This window comes from Pectinophora gossypiella, chromosome 2 (genome assembly GCF_024362695.1).
Source record: "Pectinophora gossypiella chromosome 2, ilPecGoss1.1, whole genome shotgun sequence".
Taxonomy (NCBI): Eukaryota; Metazoa; Arthropoda; class Insecta; order Lepidoptera; family Gelechiidae; genus Pectinophora; species Pectinophora gossypiella.
The window spans coordinates 1,502,711-1,522,517 of record NC_065405.1 but is presented as its reverse complement, the minus strand read 5'-3'; the positions used below and the strand labels follow the sequence as shown (position 1 = coordinate 1,522,517).

General features: G+C 38.1%; 1 protein-coding gene across 5 annotated transcripts in view; it reads left to right on the top strand.

Annotated features, from left to right (window-relative positions):
* Window positions 1–19,807, top strand: part of LOC126373495 (obscurin) — a 141,030-nt gene that overhangs the window by 44,728 nt on the left and 76,495 nt on the right. For all 5 annotated transcript variants that reach the window (XM_050019656.1, XM_050019650.1, XM_050019652.1 and 2 more), the window contains 2 exons: window positions 2,366–2,515; window positions 18,882–19,013. In XM_050019656.1, coding sequence (XP_049875613.1) covers window positions 2,366–2,515; window positions 18,882–19,013 — 282 coding nt within the window. The remainder of the gene's footprint in view (window positions 1–2,365; window positions 2,516–18,881; window positions 19,014–19,807) is intronic.

Genomic DNA, 19,807 nt, shown 5'->3' with positions numbered 1-19,807 from the left:
TATAGGACCCCATATTGTAAGAAGGAGGGAACACTTGAGCTGGCAACCCGTTCCATTAAATAAATAAATAAATAATAATACTTAACGACAATAAGTACTTTTTTCAACACAAAAAAGTCTTAAATAATCCCAGTTCTAAGAAACACAAAGATGACAGTATCACATTACGCCTGCGTAGAACGCGGCCCTGACATTGAGGCGTCGCACCTGACGGCGTGATTGATGGCAACACGACCACTTCCCGTCACTCATGCGCATACGACACGGGGATCAGAGGGCTTAGAATAGATCTGGACGTTCTGGTGCCATTGTCATTTGCGTCTTAAGTCCAATTTTCACTAACACAGTTGACTCGACCATTATAAAGAAAGAAAGAAACATTTATTACTCCCGGACACCATAGACACAGACAGACAGGTACATTACATTCAACACAGAACATAAACCACACAAGAAATTAAAAGTTGAAATTAATAAAGCACATTTACGAACACGCAGCGGACGGCCAATCAGAGCGCCTGCCCGCCTTACTTGATTAAATGTTTGTTTGGTTGGCACTACGTAAGTACGTTTCAAGAGGTTTTAGAACTAGATATGACAAGATTAAAAATTAAAACAACCGGTGAACACAAACACAGACTAGTGAGAATAAAAATATGGCGACAACGGAAAAGGTAGTAATATTTATAAATCATATTTTATTAATCTTGTCATATCTAGTTCTAAAACCTCTTGAAAGTAAACAGTGATCATAAAATCGTATTAGTTTAATTTCTGCCTAACACATTCAACCTCAAAAGTGACACGACTCGCTTAGACACAAAATTCACGCCTGTAATTCCTTGTAGAGATGGGCAGAACCTCAAGTCACCAAAGACAACTGCCTTCAACAAATTGGTTAATAGTTCGAAAAGTACGAATGTATAGCACGAAAAATTATGAAAGATGTTGACACATGTTTTCAACTCACACATACATACATACATGCTTAACTAACGCCTGTAATTTCTTATAGGGTGGGCAGAGCCAAAAGTAATCAGAAGACAATTTGTAGACTCTTGACATATTATTCCTTATTCTTCTCTAATATTCCTTATTCTCTCTAACGACCTCCGTGGTCCAGTGGTTAAGCGGGCTCACGACCCGGATGTCCTAGGTTCGATTTCCGGTGGGGACATATCGCAAAATTTACTTTGTGATCCTTTGTTTTGGTTAGGACATTACAGGCTGATCACTTGATTGTCTGAAAGTACGATGATCCGTGCTTCGGAAGGCACGTTAAGCCGTTGGTCCCGCTTACTACTTACTGATGTAGGTAAGTAGTAGTTACATGAGCCATGTCAGCAGGGGCCTTTGGCGGCTCAATAGTAACCCTGATACCAGGGTTGACGAGGTTGGTACTAGACCTCACAACCCACACGATAGAAGAAGAATTCCTTATTCTATGCTCTTGAAACAAATTCCTAAATGGATACCATGAATATTTTCAGCTCATTATCTATAACAATTAGTCCACTTGAGACATGACGCGAACCTCTTTTGGAAGGATGTTTTTATACAAGGATAAGTATATGGTTCCAAGGTGGTATTATGTAACATTTTATACATCAATGGTCCGTAACAATACGGCCGTCGGCCATCATCATGGACCTATTTCGTCGTACAGTCATGAGCAATATAATGTACCCACTTTAGGACTCTGTCGCACTAACATATTTGACATTTAGTGAGACTTACAGTTCAATTAGTCAAAAAAGTTAATGTGACATGGTACCAAAGTGTATACATAATGCTCGTGACGGTACGTGTCTGTACAGACAATCTTATAAATTTTTGAAGTAAATAATTATATTTTTGGGACTGCAAATTAGCGGCACGCTACGATGGCCCTTTTGACATTATAAACACAGCAATTCGCTCCATAATAACTTGATGAGCGGAACAAATGTCAAAAAGTCTATCATAGAGTTCGACTAAGCATAAGAAAGGATATATTACTGTAGGATAAATTATTCTTTGATTGAATTTTAAAGTTGTTAACATTGTATAAAACATAGAATAGATAGGCATGGACAAAATCTAAATTAGAAATACACCTTTCTACCTAATTACACAAAGAATACATACTATGTTATTATTACTCATCTTTCAAATGATTACTACAACATGCCTTTACATTTAATCGTTATTTCTTGCCCCACGAATTTAACCCATTTTTTTTACCCCAAGTTTTCTTGCCCTAATTCTTGTTAGCCCAAAATATTTTTGCCCTAATTCTTGTTAGCCCCAACTTTTCTCGCCCCACTGTACTATGCCCCAACATTGCTAACAACCTGCCAACGGTCTCACCCATCCCCTTTGCCAGGAAACCTCGGCTGACTCCGGAGGTGGACCCCGCGCTGGATGTGGAAGCGGTACTCCTCGATACGACGGCAGCCAAGCACAAGCGAGCTGTTAGGCCGAAGAAAAACCACCCGAGGAGTAAAGGAGGGGCCAAGACTGAGAGTACAGAGAGGTAAGGAGTCCCCAGATTCATAACATTGATATTCTTTACATTAAAAACGTATAAAATTAATTATACGCCCAAATACTAGTCACCTCCTCTATCATAGGGAAGGGAAGGGAGTATAGTTTATACTGTATACATAATTAAATACATAGTTAACTCTTTATTGTACACTTATTACATGCTACATTTATTTATTTATTTAACAGTATATTTTGTACACAGAACAAGATATAAAAACAATTAGACGAACACTAGAAAGACAAACGGTTCAGCTTATTTCTAGTAGAAATCTCTTCCAACAGACAGGGAAGAAGATAAACTGGAAACCTAAGAGAATGCAGATAGGCTACATTGAAATAATATTTATCTTGTAAATAGCTATGGAATTCCCACTACTCCGTACAAACCTCTTATCAGAAGCACAGACCATCTAACTTGCTGACGAACTTACAAAATGTATATTAATAAAAACATTGAAAAAAAAATTTAGACCTCTGGTTTCGTAGCTGCTACGTGACTACGCTGCGTAGCGAAGGCGTAGCAGACCTCTACATGCAAATACAACCAATATAAAAACTGATTTATTATTCAAAGTTCGCATATTATTCTAGGATCTAAATCAATATGTTCTTGTAACTGCAGTAGCTATTCAACTAGTTATATTTAAGCGCCAGTACTCGATGCCCCAATTCAATCAACCGGCTATTAATTTGCTCGCAAAACGCGCATAAATAAATTGCGGACGGTAACCTTGTTGAAAATTTGCGAGAGTTACAACATGGCCTATAAAACATGTTACATATGTTACATTAGTTATGTAACAATGAAATATTGCACCCGACTAGGTCACCTACTTCTATAATTGCGAAATCTTGTAAATGTGAGAATATTTTTTTCGCGATTGTATTTATTCCCTGCGCGTGTTGTTTTGTTTGTGAAATTAAAATTATTCTTTATTATTAGTTTTAAAGATTTACGCACTTTATAAAAGATTAAGGCTTTTTTATTAAGGTACCTACTACCTACAAGATCCCACTGCTGGACAAAGGCCTCCCATTTCTCTTTCCATTTTTCGTGGTCCTGTGCGTTCTTCAGCCACGTCCCTCCGGCAAGCGTCCAAGTCATCACGCCATGTCTTTCGAGGTCCACGACGCCTGTACCCGTCATGAGGCACCCAATGCGTGACGATCCGTGCCCACCGCTCAGGGTGCATGCGACAAACATCTTGCATTTTGCCGTACCGAAAAAATAGTGAAACATGTAAAATTATTTTTGTATTGTTAATTACCTTTTATCTTTCGACACACCGCATAAACTTTATACTCTCTCATCGAAGTCGTCAGATTTTTTTTTCGTTTTTTTGACGTGACTTTTTAATTAAAAAAGTAGTGTATAAAGTGATGGCTTCCTGTAGAAGTGACAAGAATATATTGGAACATGAAATGCAACTTATAGAAAGTTGGTCAAGTCAAGAGTAGATAAACACAGAAAGTTCCTGGAATTTAATGTTTTATATCAATACTAGCGACTCGCCCCGGCTTCGCTCGGGTGCAATGCTGAGGAAAAAATGAAATTATTTACGACATCACATTAAAAACCTCAAAAATTATAGTATTTCTCCACTATTTAATGGATGTTATTATATATTATATAAACCTTCCTCTTGAATCACTCTATCTATTAAAAAAAACCGCATCAAAATCCGTTGCGTAGTTTTAAAGATTTAAGCGTACATAGGGATATAGGGACAGAAAAAGCGACTTTGTTTTATACTATGTAGTGATTACAGATTTTTCTTCATTCGACATATTCAGTGATGGCAGACATAACAGATAGTTGTTTAGAAACTCTGATTCCTCTAGACACCTCCTTGTTTTATTTAAGTTATACCTGTCATTTTCCTATCCGCTGAAAAGGAAAGGGACAGATGATTAATTGTTAACAGCTGTTAATTTTAACACGAATCAGTGAATTAATGAATGACTAGGGCGAATCAAATAGGCATCTTGCTTGACGTGTGCTGTCAACTTAATGCTGTCGGGTTATTGGCCAATGTTTTTTGACAGGATTGTTTAAATTTCTGCTTAAAATTGACGTGTTTTCCTTACATTTTATGTCTGTTTAATTAGTGATTATTTAGAAGATATAAATGCGTGGGATTAACTGAGAACTGATATTAGGCAGCTAAATTACTCAATTGTATATCAATATTTTATGTTTATTTTTATTTTTTTAAAGAACGTCTAGGGCCCTGTGCCGAGGTTTTTCTTGCAGCTTCTTTTCCCCGGCTATACAGGTTGTGAGAAGCTGCAGTAGTTTTAGGCGGATGAGACGTTCGTTATGTAAAAAGTGACGATTCAAAGTGTAACTATGTTACCTACTAAATTAAATCTATATGTCTTCTTGACTTTACCTGATAGATACAGACGCAATACAAAATCCAAAAAACACACATTTTTCAACTCTATCAAAAGTTACGATTTAATCGTTCTCAGAATTTGCGTGCGTGGTATCATAGTGTGTGATTTGTGGCGATCAGGTGGGTGTTGTGTGAAATATGTGGCTACCGTCATCTGTTATACGGACCATGAACTTGCTCTTTGACCATTATGCAAGCGGACTCAACTATGTTTTCGTGAGTCAGATAATCAATTTAGATTTTTATACACCTACACAAAGCTAGTTAGTTGTTATGGAACACACGTCAATTTTAGACAAAAAAGACGACCCTCTCAAAGTTATACATCATCATCAGCCCATTAACGTCCCCACTGCTGGGGCACGGGCCTTCTCTATAGATGGATAGGGAGGTCGGGTCTTAAACCATCACGCGGGCCCAGTGCGGATTGATGGTTATTAACGACTGCTAATGCAGCCGGGACCAACGGCTTAACGTGCCTTCCGAAGCACGGAGGAGCTCGAGATGAAAACTTTTTTTTTTTGTGGTCACCCATCCTATGACCGGCCTTTGCGAAAGTTGCTTAACTTCAACAATCGCAGACCGAGCGCGTTTACCGCTGCGCCACCGAGCTCCTCAAAGTTATACATTGGCTAATAACCTTACAGAATTAATTGACAGCACACGTCAAACGGGTTGCATACTAGCGAGATGACTATTTGATTCGCCTGAATTATTCATTCATTTTATAATTGACAGCTGTCATCCGTCCCTTTCTGTTTCAGCGGATAAGAAAATGATATATGTAACTTAATATAAAATTAGATGATGCATACTGGAATAAGCACCCTTGTCCGACGTTAATAAAATTATTGCTATCTCATCCTATAACTGAAAAATCTCTATGCAATATAAGTCTATGATAAACTTGTCGTAGATCGATTCTTCAAATGCTTCGGATAAGTAGTTGAGTTTATGATTCAAAAGCAAAATCTCGGCATAATTGGGTTAAATTTTGATTACTAAATAAAAACAGATCTAAATATGACAAAAACGATTTATTTATTTCTATTTAACTTATTTATTAATCAGAATAGCGCGACATTTTGTCACGTTTTTCTATGACGTCACAGGTTGCTTTTACATACAAATTCCATAGTAATTTCGCGTTTTGACGTTTAGTAAAAAGTAACTGATTTGACTAGTTGAAAACTAGCCTATTGTTAATAAAATTACCGACCTGTTTTTCTAGGCGTTTCTTACGGTCACTATCATTGGTGTTGACCAGGTAAAAAATAGATGCTCCCGCGTTTTCCCTGTCGAAAATGATTGGGTCAACGTCCGTATATTCTGAGAAAACAGCTTAAGACATCTCCCGTGGACTTATCAGTCATTTTGCTAATATGCGGACTACATTCACCAGTTTTTGAAGACCTGTGACAAGGAGTTATTAGTTTGCTAGCTACTTAAAACATAGACACACTCAAGAGCACCTACGTATAATTTTATTTGTTTGTCTAAATTTGTATTATACCTAAAGCTGCTATATTAATATTTGTGTAGTGTATTCGCCTCAATATAATTATATAAATAAATATCGGCTCGTTGCCACACACACACTACGTCTTCACTCCACCCCCGTACATACCCGTACAGTTTACTTTTTAATTGTGACCACCGCGTAGTGCATTGCCCGAGATGACAGAATATAATATTTGAATTGATTATTATACCTACGTGTATTACAATAAGATGTGCTTATGTACTTATGAGCTATGCTCGGTATTTCCCTGCTCGATCGAATCAGAAATGAGGAGATCCGCAGGAGAACTAAAGTCACCGACATAGCTCAGAGAATTGCAAAGCTGAAGTGGCAGTGGGCATGACACATAGCGAGGAGAACCGATGGCCGATGGGGCGGAAAGGTTCTGGAGTGGCGACCACGTGTCGGACGACGCTCAGTGGGTAGGCCCGCTACAAGGTGGACCGACGATCTGGTGAAGGTCGCGGGAAGCCGCTGGATGCGGGCAGCGCAGGACCGATCGTCGTGGAGATCCTTGGGGGAGGCCTATGCCCAGCAGTGGGCGTCGTACGGCTGATGATGATGTGTTTATGTACTTATGTAAACACTACAATTTGTATTTAACGTCCTCTAGCCCTCGTTGATAATTGCTTCCGCACAATATCCCAGGAAGAGGAAATGGCTGAAAACCAGCGCTGTATGGTGCCATAGCATGGCTCCATCACAGCCGGCTGAGCCATTTCCTTTTGCCCGTAATCATAATATACATAATTACCCAAGTTCTTAAAGGAAAATGTAAACTATAACTGGCAATAAATTTATTTTATTTTTATTCTTAGAAATGCATGGGAATAACCGCCTGGGAACTTATAAGTATTAGGCAGCCAAGTTACTGAAATTGTATTCAATATTTATTTATTTTTTAAAACGTCTTGGGCCATGTGCCGAGGTTTTCTTGCAGCTACATTTCCTCGGCTGCACAGGTGATGTGACATTCGTCAAAATATTACGTATTTAATATTTTTAGATTCTGTGTTTTGAGCTTAAAGCTTGTCCTAATTAAAACACATAATAACGAGTTCTTACCGTGTTTAAATCAGGGATATATAAACGCGGAAAGAACCCGTTATTATGTGTTTCAATTATGATAATAATCGCGTAAACCTAAAACAATGTTTAAAGCTTATCCGTTAAGGATGTGGGAAAAATTTCAGAGGTCTGCGTAAAGTGGTCAAAAAAAAAATTGGCGTGGATGCTTTCTCAAAATAATCAGCATATTATTAGCGTTATTAACGTCGTTCTACACCCACTCGGTTTAAAAGCAAATAGCTATATACAATTTCGCCGGCTTTCCTTTCTCATTTCATATGGCCTACATTTTTTGCGATGTATGAGTACTTACATGGCTAATTTGAGACGACTGGTCTTAGATTTAATGTGGAGAAAAAACTGGCAGTTGGCTTGCTTCCTAAACTATTTTCAGTGTAAGTGCTGTACCATAAATATATAACTATACCCTAACCCTATCTCACATAGTGAACGAATGCCCTCTACAACGGTTCCCAGGTGGCATAGCCGAGCTGCATTATGTGACGGATGCGGCAGAGAATCTCTAGGGAATCTTAAGCTGGATATATGAGGTCTGGGTTCGATTCCAGATGGGGACACTGTCGAAATCACTTTGTGAGACTGTCCTTTGTTTGGTAAGGACTTTACAGGCTTGAATCACCTTATTGTCCGAAAAAGTAAGATGGTTCCGTGCTTCGGAGGGCACGTTAAGCCTAATTTGCATCCCACTGCTGGGCACAGGCCCCCCCTCAATCAGCCGGAGGGGGTATGGAGCATACTCCACGTGGAGGTGCTTTTTTACGGCTAATAGCCGGGACCAAAGGCTTTACGTACCCTCCGAAGCACGGAATCATGTTACTTTTTCAGACAATCAGCTGATTCGAACCTGCAAAGTCCTTACCAAACAAAGGACAGAGACAGTGATTTCGACAATGTCCCCATCGGGAATCGAACCTGGACCACCAGATCGTAAGCCTAATGCTCTAACCAATAGACCAGGGAGGCTGTTAAATATAATAATTCCTCAAATAATCTGCCCTCAATTCATCCTCATGATTCTCAAGTATTGTTTACAAAACTTTTAAAATATCAGAGTGCTATTAGCAAACTATTTCGAATTCGCTCCGGATTACTGTCGTAAAATCGCTCGTAACATTTTACGAGGATGTCAAAATTGTACGTAAAATGCAAGTGCTATTACTAGTAATTACATTCGTCCCGAATCTCGCGGACGAGTTAATGTAGTTCGACAGCTCTGAAAATAGTGCCGTCTTACGATAGGTGCTAGAAAGAGACAGGAATAGTTGATCAGGAACCTTATGTTTTCATAATTAAAGCACATAATAACGGTTTCTTACCGCGTTTAAATGGGGATATGAGACTCCCGATATTTCGACACTGTTGCAAGTGCCATGATCACGGGATGACTGATGAGATTGGAGTGGAGTAGGTAGATCCATAATTTTCTACGGGCAGACATATCTGTCTACCCGCTTTCTTTGCCGCTTGTTTATGTTTTTTGATATCGGAATGTACGGAACCATTTGAACTCGCACAAAACTCACTACGACAAACCGCGCTCACTGTGTCCTTACGTTTTTTCACCACATTAGGCCGTTTCAAGCTTTTTACAACACCTACTACTGGATTCCACATGGTCGATAATTTGAACCCGTCTTCCCTGTTGAAATTTTTATGTTTTCTGATTTCAATAGCCTCTTTTACGCGTCTGGGGATGTAATGACGTTCTGTCGATAATATTTGTGGATTGTTATACTCGATCCAGTGGTTAGGGCCCGACTCCAGTACATGCTCAGCTATAGCAGATTTCTGCACGTCGTTTTTCTTCATGGCACTAATATATCGGGAGTCTCATATCTCCATTTAAACGCGGTAAGAACCGCACCTTGTGTTTTCCTAAGGCTTGCAGGTACACTTGACAACCCGGAATCGAACTTAGTTCTTCTACACAAGTAACCGCTAAAAACAAGCTTAAATCATCATCATCATCTCCCTAGTGTTATTTCGTTTGCACTTAACCGCTTACCTTACCTGAAGATTTGACAGGTCCGGTTTTTTTACAAAAGCGACTGCCTTTTACCCGCGAAGGAAAAACCAGCCCAATACAGGTTAGGTTACATACCTCCGAAACGTATTTCTCCGGTATGTGCGTTTCCTCACGATGTATTTCTTCACATCTCACATACCTATCTAAGAGCCACGCTCTTGTCCGTGTAGCATTCTAAATAAAAGTAAAAATAGGGCAGTGGTTTCCTTCTTGCCTTCCACCCCACAGTACTCTGTCTGACGCGAGTGGGATGACGCCAGTAGCCTATTCCCTTTTATTGTAGCTTTCACATCTAAGCACATGATAATCATGAAAAAAGTCGCAGACACCTAGTTACAGGAATAAAATATGAACTAATTCCCCGACACCGTTTAAATGATTGTAGATCAAGCAGTCGTCATAAACGCGAATGTAAGCGACATGCGCTTGCGCGTCACTCGAACGTTTCCTGTATAGCTCACTAGGTTTATGACGCACTGTGAGCGATAAAGCGAAGTTATGGCTGCGAAGACATGTTTTGTCGCATAAGAAATATATGAAGGCAATAAATTTAAAAACAACTCGCGCCTTATTAAACAATCAAACTATGCTCGACAACAAACACTTCAGCTGTCACTGTAAGATTCACACCATCGGTTGATCGTCATTTTAAGCTCATACTTTAACTTCAAGCAAAGGTTGGTGGTAGGGCTGACAGAGACCTAAAAGGACATACCTACATTGACAAAATTGGAGTAAGATGATCCGTGCTTCGGAAGGCACGTTAAGCCGTTGGTCCCGGTTACTACTTACTGATGTAAGTAAGTAGTCGTGACATGAGCCATGTCAGGGGTCTTAGGCGGCTCAATAATAACCATGACACCAGGGTTGATGAGGTTGGTAATTCACCTCAAAACCCACACGATAGAAGAAGACCAAATTGGAGATGTCCTTAGAAAATGTTCAGTACGATCTACTCTGAACCGGCGTGCGTGTATGAAACGATTGATGATATGGAGGAAACAAGAGAAGTATATCAGGATCGAAGCAAATGGAATTCCATAGTCTGTGTTTACCCCGGTGGGAAGAAGGCGTGAATTAATGCATGTATGTATGTACTTTATAGAGATATTTCTTGTCACAGAAAATGCTAAAAGCCCTAGTGTAAATTGCTATTTATCAAAAAAATACTTTTATATGTAGTAACTTACGCATGGTAATGATAAAATTGCAATCTATCACATAAATACCTATACAATAAAATAAAATTGACAGATAAAAATTATATATTTTAAAAAGTAAAACTAATTTCAATGTTTTTGTAACAATGTTAGTAGGGAAACGCTTGAAGGGAGTGAGTACCCCCAGATCATAAAACAAGGGAGATAAGCCGCATAAACTTTTGAGTCATTTTTGACAATCCGCCGATCGTTGCGTTACACAAGCCTTAGTTAATGGCCGCCCTTATACCAAACAAGCAATAAATGATGTGGAAAATTTTATAATACAGTCGTTGCCTTACATAATATGCTCGTTTTGTGCATATTTCGCTCCCACCGGCTATGCTCCCACGGCATCTCTCCATAATAAGTACCCCACGAGATGTAGAACAGTGAATTACACTCACAGACACGCCTACAATAGTTTCCTTAATCTGTGTTAACTCGTTTGTTTGTGAACCTAATTTCTTTTAATCGCGAGGAAATCCGCATCAAAGAAACTGGGCAATGTAATCATTGATGTACGGATTACGATTAAAATCAAGATATATGGTTGTTTAGTACCTATGTAAGCAATGTGTGGGTTCTGAGGATAATGACCGGCTACACGTGCTGATAAAACAATTTACATTTGTATTTTAGTTATGTTATTAATCACTTAATATTTTCAACACATTTACAGCCTCCGTGGTCTAGTGGTTAAAGCCTCAGTCTCACGATCTGCTGGGCGGGGTTCATTCATCCGGGGACATTTGTCGATATCACTTTTTGAGACTTTTTTGAGACTGTCCTTTGTTTGGTCTTTGCAGGCTTGAATCACCTGATTGACCGAAAAAGTAAGATGATTCCGTGCTTCGGAGGGCACGTTAAACCCCTTCACGTGGAGTATGCTCCATACCCCCTCCGGTTGATTGAGAGGAGGCCTGTGCCCAGCAGTGGGACGTATATAGGCTGTTTATGTGTCTATGTTTATGTAATATTTCCAAATGACAATACTGTATAATATATTGATATTTATCGAAGTAACGGCTAAAAATTAACATTTCAAACAATCCCTAACGATGTAAGTATTTATTATAAATAAAATAAACTATTCAGGCTAAAAAAATACACAAGTTCACGCCTATTTCCCATTGGGACCCCCCTGTTTTGTTTTGACATAGATTTGTACACAAGTTCGCCTCCTAATCGAACAAAATAATAATATTTAAAACAACGTTTTACATGATATATAAATTTAGCTCCGTGATAATCCGGTGTTTGGACTGTCTGTGGTCTATTACAAGTATTAATGTAATTTACATTGCGAGATAAGTAGGGTAGGTCACCAGCCATCTATCTGAAAAACAAGGAAATCACGACCTGAATATCATACGATCAAAACATTCATGCGAAAGCTAGACGCCCACCAAAATACTTTTGAAATAAAGTCTATTTATACTTAAGATCTTAAACTGATAACTACATGAAAAAAAAAACAAGTATTTTGATTTAAATTAAGCAAGTTCTAAAAGAGTGATTGATGGTTTTAACAATCGGAAATCTAAATGAAGAAGATGATTGACAATCGAAACTGCTAGACTAGAAAGACTAGAAGGACTAATTTCTATTCTAATCTTGAAAGGTTCAATACAATATAGAAAAACTACAGTCTAGACTAGAAAGACTATTATATAGACTAGAAATACTACTGCCTACACTAGAAAGACTACTATTTAGACTACAAATACTACTGTCTAGACTAAAAAGACTACTATTTAGACTACAAATACTACTGTCTAGACTAGAAAGACTACTATTTAGACTACAGATACTTCTGTCTAGACTAGAAAGACTACTATCTAGACTAGAAAGACTATAACGTTGTCGCTTTGCATAAAGCACTAAGAACGAGCTTTTATACATATCCAATCCATGGGGATGAAATGATGGTACAGGAAAAAATATGCAAAATAATTCTTAAAACGTAAGCAATGAAGTCGAATTTCTACAAATCCTCTTATGGACGTTTAACCAAAATGAAATTGTTATAATTTAATAGATCGACGAGGCTAAGACCCGTCGGAAAATAGAATCATACAATAGCATCATCACCAGCCCATTAACGTCCCCACTGCTGGGGCACGGGCCTTCCCTATGGATGGATAGGGAGATCGGGCCTTAAACCACCACGCGGGCCCAGTGCGGATTGGTGGTTATTAACGACTGCTTATGCAGCCGGGATCAACGGCTTAACGTGCCTTCCGAAGCACGGAGGAGCTCGAGATGAAATCTTTTTTTTGTGGTTACCCATCCTATGACCGGCCTTTGCGAAAGTTGCTTAACCTCAACAATCGCTGACCGAGCGCGTTTACCGCTGCGCCACCGAGCTCCTCACAATAGCAATTAATCTAAAATAAATTTAGAAAAAAGACTTTCATTTGAAGCAGTCAAACTATATTATATCTACGACCTGACATTTTCATTTCAATGGTGCCAATTTTTTTCTACGCCCTTGAATTGAACATCTTGTGAAATTCTTCACCGCTGACTCATTTATTTCAACGTTCGAATTTTGAAAAGTGATTGAAAAGGAATCGCGTAAAATAAATATGCGATTTCAATTAACCTAAATATCGTTTAATTTCGCACAAGAAAATGTGTTTTGGAATCGCTCCGTTTATTGTAATGTGATGTTGGTTTTTTGGAATCCTTTAAAAGGGGACTGCAATTTTCAGATTTTTTGTGCAAAATCTTATTGTTTTTAGTGGTAAATTAAGAACATTGTCACAGTGACTTACATCATCTGTCTATAATTAAAATCCATAATTGAAAATGCCTACTTATATTGAAAATCCGTAATCATTTAAACACATAATCATTAAAATCCATAACTTTAAAATATATATATTTAACACCCTTAATTTTAATACCCATATAAAAGTTGAAACCCATACTCTTAATATACTTAATAATAAATGGTTGCCCTCCAGCACAAAAGAAACGAAAATACTTTCAAAGATTATTTTCGTTTCTTTTGTGCTGTTCTAATCTCGACTCGGACATAAACCACTGAATTAGACTTTTATGAGTTTGAATTCATATATAAAATAGTCTAGTCAAATCAGTTACTTTTTCCAAAAATCAAAACACGATATTACCACGGAATTTGTACCCATAAAGAATCACAATGTGACGTCATAGAAAAAACGTAGTAAACTGTCGGACTTAACTTTAGTGATAATTTTATTTCAGTACTTATTATTTTTATTTTCAACAGGCTCTGTGGTGTAGTGGTTCGTTAGGCTCACGGTTCGGGTTCGATTCCCGATGGGGACATTGTCGAAATTTTGAGAGACTCCTTTGTTTGGTAAGGACTTTGCAGGCTTGAATCACTTGTTTGTTTGAAAAAATAAGATGATTCCGAGCTTCGGAGGGCACGTTAAGCCATTGGTCCCGGCTATTTGCCGTAAAACATTACACCTCCAACAACTCGCAATGGAGCAGCATGGTGGAGTATGCTCCATAACCCCTGCGGTTGATTGAGGGGAGGCCTGTGCCCAGCAGTGGGACGTATATAACAAGGAGTAAGCTCGGGGAGTAAGAGATCTGGTTAACCCGACGACACACGAAAGTTGTGTAATGCGTTTATTACCCTGCAGTCCGATGATCACCTACACATAATGTATGAACGTTTTGTGTCGTAACCTGTGTAACGTAAACGTATGGGTTCACGTTAATGTAAGCTTGCGGGGTAAATGCGAAATGGAAAGTGCTTGTCACAATTAACAGTATGTCTTTGGTGACCTTAAAAGTGTAGATATAAATAGAAAACTCGCATTTTCTTTTAGTTTATCGGTATTGGCTTAGTTTATCTTGCGTTGGATGCACCTCTGACTACCCCAATTGGGATATGGTCGTACGATCATGCCTATTTCCCGTTGGAAATCTCCCCATTTGTCCGGCCAAGTAGTTAATGCCATCTGCGCCCAATCTACAATAAGTCACGTCAAAAAAAAAGGTGGAGAAGAAAAGGTAGTGGACTTCCTAGAATAGAGCGCCGCAAGAAACGCCTGTCATCTTTGGTTATTTTTCAAAGAAACAAAAATTTCTAGCAACAAAATCGACATCATATTTTTATAGCGACAAAATAGTCGCATAGTAGTAGTAAAATCGAAACGTTCAACTCTATTCTCAGACAATTTGGTTAATTCCCGTTCAAATTCGCACTGACACTAATATCGTCCGACTTGGGTGTTTAGTTAATGTAATTGATTGTTATTTAGTTTTCGTCTCGCTTTGAAGTCGTATTATGGAGTGGTATGACGTTGTTTAATGTTGGCAATTTCAAAAAAGGAACGTCACGTCACTTTTTAAGAGAAAAACGTTTTGGCGGGTGTTCCGTCTGCGACTACGAGGAAAGAAAACAAGTGAAGACGAGGATTGTCGAGAGAAGCGAAAATTGAAAGACTAGTTGCTGTATTCTTTTGTATTAATATTTCATATTATAATTTGTAGTAATAATATTTGGTTTCTGTAATAAGAGTGATATTTGTGGTACTTAACATTTACTGATTAAAACTGGGTATGTTACTAATATTTACGTTTTATTGTAGAGTTTGCTAACACGTGGCCGGCCGTTTCTCTCACTAATTTGTTGGATCGCTGACAATTTCCTACTTTTTTCGATTTTCTTTTTTTTTTAACACATTCATTGGGTCCATTATGGGTTTACGTACCTACATAGTAACGTATATTATTTTTCCAAATTCAGTAGGCACCTCGTTAGTATACAGTTTGTCCATCTTGTCATAGTGTTCGTTCGTCATTCACACACAACTAATTTAAGAGCCACATTCTTGTCGGTGTAGCATTCTCCATGCTTCTTTTTTAAGGAAAAATAGGGCAATGATTTCCCTCTTGTCTTCCGCCCCGCAGTACTTTGTTTGACGCGAGTGGGATGGCGCCCAGAGTTGGCTATTTCAAAGCCGTACTGGGACTCCTGTCCTCCACCTCTGAATAGTACAGGACAGCTACTGCTGCCCTCTTTTTTTCGAATTTGTCGAATGATGTAGGTGCGACTGAAAATCAGCGTTTGCTTCCCTTTGGGGCATGCTGAGTCGTTTTACCTTTTCAAATAAATGCACACTATCGCACACAACACTTTTGTCTTTAATTTTATTTCTTTTATTTTGTGTAAATGTCTATAGCCTATAAGTGTTATTTTCAATGTTATGTTTTCGTTTTGTGTGCTGTTTGTTTCAATAAACGTTTTCTCTCTCTCTGTCAGGTTACAGGTTACAAACACTAACGTTAACGTTTGTCACTAATATTATAAAATATTATTTGGGTTAATCATTTGTCAGGCTAACTAAAGTACCTACAGCTAGGACAAAAAGTATTTAGTAAGCAAGGATACTCTTGAAAATAATATTTTTTACAAAAGGTGACAAATTATATAAAAACTAAATTGAGCCTGCCGGTAATTTACAGCGCCGCTCCATTTTCAAATTAATAAAGACATATCAATGAGGGACATTCTAGGCTACGTTCACCAAAAGCAATATAGATGGCGTTGTACAGCTTTAACGTAATAATTACATATTTTCTCATTACTCGGGTACATAATTATTCCAAAATACAATGTAATGGCAGAAGCATTAAAATAATTGTTGCTTGATATTTGGATCCCATTATCTAGTATATAATTACGTTGCTACCTATATTGCTTCTCTTTATTTTGTTCAGAACAATAATGAGAGGAAGATGTAATTGTGCCTGGGTGTAATAAAAAGGGTCATCATTTATACCCAAAAACAAAAATACTAATATGTCTGTTATCCATGAAATTAGAAGGATAAACGAAGAAGAACACAGCCATACACACCCATGCCACACAGCCATGTACAGCGCCATTTATATTGTTTTTGAGGAACGCCCCTCATTCTATTTCGAAAAATATTACAATAAAACCTTTTTCTAAAGTTTCAAATTCAAATATACCTATTTTAGTGCACTAAAAATTAAAAATAAAAAGTTACAACAGTGACTTAACTACGCACAACAAATGACGGGCTTACCGCCAATGGTTGAAAATAGTGCTAAACCCCGAATCCTTAATCGTATAAACTTCCCCTTTTATCTGAATTCCTGTGAACAGTACGATTAACCAATAAACCGGAATAGTAGACATATTTCTCTAAAATAGCAATATTTTATTTAGCAAAAGATTTATTTGTTTGTTCAGAATTCCTGTACGAATACCGGGGTAGTAAAATATGATGGGAAGACGTATTAACAACGTTGACCGATCATAATTTTGTTAACCGGGTCCTTAATAATAATATTCTTGCATTCGTAGAAAACTTATTTTATTGACGAAATTCGGTCACCCTGTTTACGCTGGCATAATATATGAAGTGCTCTTTGTCTTGTTTTATGCCAAGACAATGATTATTTTTTCTAAGAAACCTACTTTTTGAAATTTTAAACTCCTGTAAATCTTCTTTGTCCAATCCTCTTTCCAGTTTAGCTGAGTTCGGGTCTCTTTACAAACCTGCGCAAGAATTCTGTTCCGGTTTGTCTCTGTGCTCAGGTTTTCCATTTCAAATGCTGTAACTATATGCATGGAATGAAATAACTAAAATGAAATTTGAAAAATGCTGTAATTAAGACTCCCACATCACATCTAACATTTTTTGTTTTGGTTTTCCCCGAAGGGCAAGGCAAAGGGACTATGCCCATACAGCCAAGTCTTACTTTTTTTTGATAATGATTGATGAAATGATGAAAAGTGATGACGATGAACGATGAAACCTAAGTCCCTACCCTCGGAGCAGACTGCTACTCCGAACCCCAAACGAATTACTTAACTCGAAAAATCCGCGTAAACTTTCGAGTGATATATAAAGCGGCTTCTTGGCACGAAGCGAAAATATATAGGTACACTTTGTTTATTGAATATTCCGATATAATAACACTATCGTGAATGTTTTTAGACTAACTTAATGTGATCTTTAACCACAAAACACCACTTCGTATTAATTATTTAGATTATTCAATGAAGAAAGCAACCATGTTGTTCACGTTCCCGCCAAAAAGCCCCACATCTAACAAAAAGAACCATTCAGCTGTTCGCTATCCTAATGGTCTAGACTTCTAGAGTGTCACGTCTGCCAACTCCATACCTACACGACGCCGACGTGCGCTCGTCGAAAATATGTGTAAAAGGAGCCCTAAGCATAGAATACGGAATAACTAAGGTAAACCACGTATAGGTTTAGATTTATCTCCTTCACTGGACTGCTAAACAACCGAAGCGAAGCCGCAACAATACTTTGTCTTTATAAATAAACTACCCAGGCGGCCAATGACCGTTTACGTCACTTCCTGCTTCCCGTTTGACAGTAAAGTTCCGTCACGAAGTTCTAATTTCAATTTATGGCGGTGTTGCCAATAAAACAGATTGATATATCTGGGTGCCATATTTAGTCAGCTCGTGCCAAAAAAATAAAAAATAAACATGGCATGAAATTATGACATTGACGCGAGTGAAGTGGGAATATTTGCAAAACTTGTTTATTTTGGGATTAATACCGGTTGCCATACAACCATAAAGTTGAAGTTTGGGATTTCGTATATCGAGATTAAACATACTTACTTACATAAACTTGCGTCTGTATTCATTAACGGAAAAAGATGACTTTCAACTGGCACATTTCAATTATTATTAAATTTAGAAAATAATTGATTTGACAAACACACGCAAAAAAAATAAATTCTGAGGGGTTAAAGTGGCCATACAGAAGCATTTCGTTAAAGCAATATTACAATTTGACATTTGCGTAACGTAACGTAACGTAACGTACGTTCTAAAGCTGTTATGTTTAATTAGATTACTTTTATTGTTAGGTTATATTTTATTAATAGGTTGAATATATAACTTGTATATATAACTATCAGCAGCCTGTAATTAAAATCCTGAGTCCATAATTATAATTTTTTCGCGATTATAAGTAGGACATTACAGGCTGATCACCCGATTGTCAAAAAGGAAGATGATCCGTGCCGGATACTTTGTTATAACCTCATGCAATTTAATTCAAGGCTTAACCACATAATCTTTTTTCTATTTCAAGATGGCTGGTCCGTGTGGTAGAGGACGTGGAGGCAGGGGAGCTGAAGACGCGGCAGGGCTGGGTGCCGGCCAACGTGCTAGCTGCTGAAAAGTCTGCTGAGGGTGACCAGACAGCCTTGGCTGCAAGAAGACAGTGAGTATATTGCTATATGTAACACATTTATTTCAAAAGCCGACTAGATACGTCTATATCCCAATTGAAGTAGACAGAGGTACATCCATCGCAAGATGAACTACCTAAGTAGCCACACACCGAGATTTCTGTTAGACCAACCCGAATGGTGTTGAGCCGTATCGCCGTCCATAATGGTTGAGCTAACTGTGTTAGTGAAAATTGCACTTAAGATAGATTAATAACTCATTGGTGCAAGTCCGGTACCGGAGTTCAAAGCGGCGCTCCCCAATTGCTAATGTCTGGTACATATACAGGGTGTTAGTGACATCGTAACGAATACTGAAGGGGATGATTCAGGCCATGTCTGTCGGAAATTCCATGTCAATTTTAGTGTTTTTTTTAGTTACCTATTTCCAGTTCCATACTTTTGCAACGGAAAATTCCACTTGATATCTGTCTGAGTCATCCCTCAAAGATTTCGTTACTAATTGACTTACCTTCTGTATTCTCTAATAGTAACTCTTCTCTCGGGTGTGTTGTGAGATCAATGACCAACGTCATCAACCCTGGTGTCAGGGTTACTATTGAGTCGCCAAAGACCCCTGACACCCAATAGAAGACGATTAAGAATATAGTTGTGAGCTTATGTTAAAATTAGTAATGATCTGTTTTTTGCTCAATTTTGTCGAATCTTAGAAGTCATTAAATTCTTTTATTGAGGTTGTAATTGTCCTAAAATTTTCCAACGCTCGAGGAAAAGTTAGTGGACTCATCGTTTCGTAGAAAGATGAAATGATGGCCGACAATTTTCT